We start from the raw sequence: 8,302 nt of genomic DNA on the forward strand, positions 1-8,302 counted from the left end.
TGCTTTAAGGATGATACTTTGTACCCTGTGCTTTGCAGTGGCAAATGGAATGCCACATGTCCAATAGTTTGAATTGAAAGTGTCACATATCTTCATTAATTAATTTAACGAGTATTATTTTGGTCCTTCTCACTCTTACATAGAAAACATCCTAAACATGATTCTAAAAAATGTTTCAGACACATACAAAGTTATTGTTCTTTAGAAAACAAAGATACAATTGTAACAGTCTCTTGCTATAGGTTAATTTGCTTCTCTAAAGTACTCAATCATGCCAAAAATTGTTTGATGATTTGAAATCCATACTGGCCTTGTGCTTTTCAAAGGTTGCCCCAGGGCTGAGTGGTAAACATTAGTGGAAAACGAAAGGGTCTTGGGAAGGAGTGATAGTCTGGCTAAATAATATCATACATAAGGTAATTTGGCCTTTGAACATTCCAATATGGTCATTACTTAAAATTGGTCAATATTGAGTTCCCAAAATGCAATTGTCTTATTGCATTCCTTGCCTACTACATTGCATTCATTTTCATGTATTTCTTTAAAATACAAGCTAACAGAATTTAATCTATATTTGTCTTTGTACAATAATAGTATTTTAATAGATTAATTACTAAATATGTTAAATTAGCACAATACTGTTGAATCACATTGGGCCTCCAAATTTAAATTATATATATTTCAAATTACAGTAATTCTAGGTCACATTTTAGAAAGACTAACATTTTTGCATATGAAATACAAACTATCACAAGAACATTGCTGGGTAGTTTGTCTTTCCTCTTCCTCTTTTTTTTCTTTTTTACAAACAAACAAAACTAAACTATAACAAAAATGTAATCAGGTTGGTCACATTTTTCCCCTGGAGGTAGGTGATTATATTTCAGACGTGGAAGTCCTTGGTTGTGTTGAACCTTGATTACGTTTTCTGCATGACAGTTGGCCTTTGCGATGGGGTTTAGATATAAGCCTCCTCATTGGCCGGGTTAACACTTTCTGTCTGCTGCTCCGGCCCATTCTCTTGGGCTTTGACCAATACCACTGGTTTGATCATTATCCGCAGACGCTGAAAGAAAAGAAATGGGGAACAAATCATTGACATGGTTCAGGTTCAGATGTTGTTGTTTTATCTGTTCTGTGTCGTTTTAATCTTGTCTCGTGTTGTATTGCCATTTTAATTTATTACTGTAAAGCACTCTGTGCATCCGTGCTGTGAAGAGTGCTATATAAATAAAGCTTACTTACTTACTTACTTACTAGATGTAATACATGCTTATTACACAAGTCCTCTCAGTAAGCAGGAGCTAGTGTATATGTATATGAGTATGACTCAGTGATAAGCACTTAGACAACCTTCAAAACTGAAGCTCCAAGTGGAAGAAATTTGAGTAATGACTTTATTTCTTTGTAGCCTTTCACTACTGCCAAACAATTATACAAGCTTAACAACTATCAGAAATATAGAACATGATTGATAAGATTAAGAAAGTGATGTTTAGTTAGTTGTAATTACATTACTGGAGGATTTGTTCCGGCTTCAAAGCGCTCAGACATTTGTATTAATGAATCCATCAAAGAGGTTCAGGTATTAGATGTGGAGGAGAACTTAACCATTAGTGACATGTATCTTGAACTAGACATCACTTAAATACGCATGTCTAATATTTGAAGTGCAGTAGTTCAGCGCACTTTATGTAACTACTCTTGCATGCAGAAATCATATTTCTGTGTATAAAACATTTAATTTAATTAGCTTATATTCAAATTAAATTGGACCCAGGGCGTTCGGCCCAAGGCCGTGAAGCACCAGCTTGTTCGGTGTTTGCGAGAGCAAACCGCTGGCGGGCTGGCACTCTGTAATCAAGTGACTGATTGCTACAATCAGCCAATCGCAATCAGCCAACGTTAAAGGCTGACACCTGCTCATCACAGCCACAAACACGGTGGCCTCCCTCAACACTTTCTGCTCGTGTGACTGGAACTGCAGCAGCTCAACGCGGTCTCCAACATCTGTTACCCTACTGGTATACAGTATGTCTCGTGTTCAGTCGATCGATCGTAGACAGCGAAAACTGCTCTGAAAGCCACGTTGTGAAAGTCAATGTTTGTAACCGCTTGCATGCTTTAGATCTACAGTATCTACATTTCATATCGGCATATTTATAACGCTTCATTTTATCCGAGCCACAAAATATAACAATGTTATTTTTTTACACAGTAGTACGAGCAATGCGATACTAAGTGGGAAAAGATATTGCATTATGGATATTTTACTTATCGTCTTGGTGTGTAGGCGGAGGGTGAAGAAAGGTACCTCTTTGTGTGTGCCCTTTAGAGTGAGGAACATGTAGATCATGTAGCCCGGTATGAGGACCATGGAGGAAAGGGCCATACACCAGCCCACACCCTGACCCCACATCGGAAACACATAGTTGTTCAAGGTGAGAGGAACCATCTGGACGGCACTGAAGAGGAACACGCCCTGGGAAGGAAAGAGAACACGGTGACACCACAACCAGGCACCAACCTTCATAGCCTAATAGCAGAATATGATATGATTTTGCTACAGTTTAAGCATTGTATCAAAGAGGCAGTGAGTGAACTGTACCAGGAGTCAGGTGACCTGTTACTTAGCACAATGGGTTTCACCTGTCTAAAGAAAAGGGGTTCATTGTCTATCCCATTAGGGTCATGTGACCCTTAGATACCATATAAATGTTTGGTGTGGCTATGTTTATTCAGTTTGAGGAAGAGCGTTGTCGCTCGAAACGTCACTTCTATATATTTTGTCCATAAATAATCTTCGTGGGAGCTACAGTGTGCGGACTCTTACTTTCTTTGATTCAAAGAGGCGGGGTGCCACTTAAGGGGGTCAAATTGCCAAATTGACTGTAGAGTCGATGCTTCGTTACTGTGCGTGTGTATGTGTGCGCGTGCGCTTGCGTGCGTGTTTGTGTGTGTGTTACGTGTGTGTGTGTGTACGTGTGTATGTGTGCGGTGGGGTATGTGAAAGAGAGTGCGAAAGAGCTCACAGCCACAATAAGAGGGGTGAAGACAACCCAGCAGGCCTTCCACCAGAGGCACGGCCTGTAGCCAATCATCTCCTGGATGTTGTCATAAAACTTATCCACGCCTAGAACACAAGAGAGGACCAATGGGTGACTGAGGTTGTTTACAGACGCACTAATACAGTTGACAGCAGCTCAATACGCATCCGTCATCATGCACGATGAGGCAAATGTCATCAGATCAAGATCTGTGTGATTGACTCCGCTAACTTGATACCATTGAGTGCCACGGTTTGCATATTTCAAATCATTCGTTCCATTGTGCCAGACAAGCTAAATGCACCTCAAGTGCTTAAAACTATTCAATGAAGAATTTCGACGCCGGCATCTTTTTGCGGTACAGTACAGTGTACCAGTAACTCACCATAGAACCAGGAAATGGAGATACACTCGAAGAAGACGAGGAAGAGTAGACACATTCCGCTGGCGGAGTAGTAGTCAAACAGTTTGAACACATAGAGGCCACCCTGTGGGAGTGAGAGGAGAGCAGAGATGAGAAGAGCGCACAGCGTATCTAAAACCAGCCGCGTGGAATAATCAGCTGGGTCAGAGCACCAGTGGCCCTGGCTGGTGGGCGGCGTCCACCTCGGTCCAGAAGGTGCGAGGGAGCCGTGGGTTTCTCTAGTGAAAGGCTGAGTGCTGCTGTAGATGGACAGTGGGTCAGTGATTAGGCCGATTGTGACCAGGGGCGAGGTGACCTGACATGTTGGATGATGCAGCGGGAGTGTGAGTTTTGTACTTTTTTTATGATGAGCCTGAAAGTATATGGCAAAGTCATATATTACTAAAAGTCATATATTTACTAGAGCTTCTGGGTACTCGGATTATATATTTACTAACACAGAATCATTTTGACCTACTTTTTGACAGTTGCTAGCTCTACCAAGAAAATAGCTATAAATCCTATTGTTACCATTACTGCGATGTGGCAGGAAATGGTCGATTGAAACGGTCCGCAAATCACTTTGAATTGACAAAGCTGACGTGAGAGCAGTGAGCTGCATCAGAGCAGCACAGCGCGGAGATCTCTGAGTTTGTGTTAAAGTACAGAACATCACTGTTTTTTGATCCAGAGGACGACAGCTCTATTAATGAAAAATTATGTTACACTACAGTATATAAGGAGTGCAATCATCTGCATACTCAAACATTCAAAACCACTGTGGTCACATGTTCTTACATTTGCAAAGTCATAACTTGTTATGTTATTATCTGGCGCATGTATAACATTGCGCTGAATCATTGTGAAATAATGTCATTGTGACAGCTGAAATAATAAAGTGATCAAAAGCTGATCTCTCTGGGGGTCTAGTTGGAAGAAATCCCTCGAATGCCTTTGAAATGCTATGCATCACCCTCCAGTGGAACATGCTATTCACCTTATATGAACCTAGTGTGTTTGGACGCCATCACGGTACACTTTTCTTCTTACAGTGCATCACTCAGCACCAACAACGGAGAATATCGGGTTTACTGTAAATACAGAACTTGCCACAGCCAACGGACCAAACATCTTCCTTTACCTGCGTGATGTTGGACAGGCCAATTATGTAGGACACGAGGCAGACGGCGGCGATGAAGAGCTCTCGTCTTCCCCTCAGCGCCCTCGGGAACTCGTCCACCAAGGCTGTGATGAAACCCTCCACGGTACAGAACTGCACAGATAAACCAGAACCACCGCCTTAGTGCGCAGAACAGCGAACACAGCCAGATCAGAACAGCAGATGTTTGGTTTCTCAAGGAAAGACCATTGACAGGATCTACTGAGGCCTTTTAGACTGTTTCGGGGGCACATCACTGTGACACAAATTTCTCTGACATCTCAAACATAGACATTCCCCACACGGAGGATGGTAATTGCCATTTGCAACGACGCTCCCCCCATCCCCCCTCACCTGACTGTCAATTCCAAGCATAAGCAGCATGGAGAAGAACAAGATGGCCCACAGGGGTGACACAGGCAGCTGTGTCACTGCTTCAGGGTACGCCAAGAACGCTAGTCCTGGGCCTGGGGGACAACAGAGGAACACATAGGGAAATGATTGACAACCTGCCGTATATGGAAATAATTGACAGCCTATTTCTGCCAATATTAACAGGACATCATATTGTTTCTTGTCTGTGTGTACGGTATGCATGGATGGAAGCGCTTTCTGCGAGAGCTATTGACAGTCCTATCAAGATCGATGCTGATGGCAATTACCTGACGCAGCCACATCGGCGATGGGCCTCTTTGTCACGTTCGCCATGAAGCCGACGACGGAGAAAATGACAAAGCCGGCGAACATGCTGGTGAAGGAGTTGATGCAGCACACAATTACTGAATCTCTGCAGGGGGAGACAGACAAAGCATAGCGCACCTTTTGTTAAGCTAGTATCCGTTCCTTATCAAGCCTTGCCACATTTTTAGGGGGTGAGTGAGGGGGTGGGAGGGGGTTGTGATTTTGTATTCTATAGCAGCGTTGCAATGCAGCACTTAAATACTGACCCGTTCTTTTCAATGACGGGAAACAGAGATCTAGACGGATTGTTCCGGCAGCTGACAGATATGTTTGCTCGCTCTTATCACACGAGCGCAGCAGCCAGCCTCTTGGGACTGAATGGGTTATGACCGAGTGGTGCGGTGTCAACATACCTGTAAACGTTATTATTGAAAGAATTGTAGCTTCCGAGGGCAATGAGTGACCCGAGACCCAAGCCATAGGAGAAGAATATCTGAGTAGCAGCGTCCAGCCACACCTGACAAAACACAGTGAATGTCATTGGAGGCCACTTCAAATGAAAGGCAGCCATCTGATCCGGTCCCAGACATTCCCCCTAAGGCTGCACACTTCCTCGTGCATTTAGAAACATCGGTTGGGTGCCAGCAAGGGCTAATGGGAGTTTATATACCACATTTTTCTGGACAGACATTTCCATGGGGGGGTGTCACCACTTTAAGGGCAGTGGTGACACAGTATAGGTTTAACTACATTGTCACCGACTCTTTTGGCGTACGCGTTCTTACTATACCTCTGACTCCTTTAGCTTGCTGAACTCAGGGGTGATGTAGAAAAGTATCCCATCGATGGCTCCCGGCAGAGTTATCCCCCGGATGAAGAGGATGAAGAGCATGAAGTAGGGGTAGGTGGCTGAGAAGTACACCACCTGCGAGGAAGAGGAGGGGCCGATGATGACGTGCTTCAGTCCTTGGATTAAGAGACTTGAGCTTGGGAATTGAACCTGGGAACTGTATGAGTTTCCCTCACCGTTATCATAGAGGTGGATATTATTTAACCTGAACTGGAATATGTTTGTGTGATATTCTAAATATGTAATAAAAAGGAAATATCTGATTATTGTAACTGGTAAGTATGTTTGGGCCACTGGTAAAGAACACGTGTTGCTTGAAAAGACCTGGACAACATCCTCACCTTCCCAGTCCAGCTGACGCCTTTCCAGATACAGAAGTAGACCAGGACCCAAGCTATGGCCAGAGTTATCGCAAGAGGCACTCTAAGCTCGCCTGGCTTTTCAAGCCCATCTGTCATCTGATGCATATTGCGTCTACGAGGCAGAAAACACAAGAGCTCTGTTACCTCACTTCTACCCATGCAACACTGTTGGAATCACAACCATGCATCCTTTGAGCAACTGTACTACAAACAAAGGAAGGAACAATGCATGGTCTTACTCCCAGAATTCCACCACAGCGCTGGTCAGGTTGGTTGCGTCTGCGATGCTGTAGTTGGTGTAACAGCGATCGGTATTCCAGGAGTTTCCACATGAGTTCCACGGTAGCTCCTGAAATAACAAAGACAGCTCTCCTCAATGTTGTCATGTTGCCAGACCCTCCCCCCATCCCCTCTCTCTCTCTCTCTCTCTCTCTCTCTCTCTCTCTCTCTCCAACATCCTGCCACTCCATGACATTCATTTGGGACACTTGGTTTCATTTTTATTCTTAGTGGATTAATGCAATACCATTCAATGCATTTTCCCCTGCATTTTCTCAATCTGTCTGGAGGAAGTGGAATAATAATTGCATACTCACAGAAGTAAAGGAGTTGTACAGATAGTAAATGGCCCAGGCAATGATAACAATATAATAGATGTTTAGCCAGAATGAAAGCACTGCAGCAGCCAGGCCCACACCTAAAAGCACAGTAGACATGTTGTGTTAACCTCTCTGTAATATTTAAAATTAAAATCACAGTTATGATGTGATTTACTTCGTTGGTGAAACACTATTTTGTGCCTTCATGATCAAAAGCTCAGGCGATGCCTTCTTTATAATGAGAATAATTTACCTTTGAACATTGGGGCAAGTTTCCATACCCCAAGCCCTCCAATCGACGTGTATTGACCGAGGGCCGTTTCGAGCAGAAACAGAGGCATACCCGCAAATATGAGGGTCAAAAAGTATGGGATCAGGAAGGCCCCTGAATAGAAGATGAAAAGTAAGGCAGGCAAACATTTGTGTGAATACTGATTGCATACACCATGTCAATTTCATATACTGTAATCCAAAGCTTAACACATTTCTGTTTCATATCGCACTCCATCTAGGTTACGCTCGTGCGCACAATTACGCACAACCATATGGACAAAAAAATAACTTTAGCACTTGAACATAATGTACTGCCGAGAAAATGTTGGCTGATTGAGGGGTAGATATTTTTGCCAACATTTCTTGATTACCTCCTCCGTTTTTCCCACATAGATAAGGAAATCTCCAGACATTTCCAAGTCCAATTGCGTATCCAACACAAGACAGAAGAAAGTCAAATTTCCCAGACCATGTTTCTCTTTCGGGAAGTTCTTTTTTCGTCTTCTGGACTTTCACGACCAGGGTTTTGGGTTTGTCATTGGTTGTAGGCGCCTCATTCACCTCAGTCAGGACGTGTCCATCCGAGGCTTTAGTACCATTAGTCGCCATGTCTCTGGGTTTTGCCGAGGTCCTGACCCGTGGACGGAAGATTTCAGTACCACTCCACGTAGACAGCAGTTTCGCGGTTAGTTACCCAGTCCGGGGACCGTCGGGGCAGTAAATCAAGAGAAGCAGGGACGTGCCAGTTGTGAAAAGATGAAAAGAGTCCCTGAAAATGCAAAAGGAAGTGTGTTAATTATGGTGACCAATGGACTCTCGAATTGACAAATCGATATTTTTTAACCGATCTCAGTCAAATGGTTAGCAATTATCCCATCAAATTAGGTTACCTTGTCAATATGTCACTGACACCTTTTAGATCAATTTA

General features: G+C 43.4%; 1 protein-coding gene across 1 annotated transcript; it reads right to left on the reverse strand.

Moving 5' to 3' along the window:
- Window positions 1-958: 958 nt before the first annotated feature.
- Window positions 959-7,983, reverse strand: slc6a1b (solute carrier family 6 member 1b; the record flags this gene model as incomplete). The annotated part of the gene is made up of 14 exons (XM_084460665.1): window positions 959-1,066; window positions 2,315-2,482; window positions 3,033-3,133; window positions 3,433-3,535; window positions 4,592-4,723; window positions 4,964-5,076; window positions 5,272-5,396; window positions 5,704-5,807; window positions 6,081-6,215; window positions 6,482-6,614; window positions 6,742-6,851; window positions 7,099-7,199; window positions 7,355-7,486; window positions 7,746-7,983. The coding sequence occupies 14 exons, from the start codon at window positions 7,981-7,983 to the stop codon at window positions 959-961; spliced, it is 1,803 nt and encodes a 600-aa protein (XP_084316791.1).
- Window positions 7,984-8,302: the final 319 nt, after the last annotated feature.

This window comes from Borostomias antarcticus (genome assembly GCF_949987555.1).
Source record: "Borostomias antarcticus genome assembly, chromosome: 33".
Taxonomy (NCBI): Eukaryota; Metazoa; Chordata; class Actinopteri; order Stomiiformes; family Stomiidae; genus Borostomias; species Borostomias antarcticus.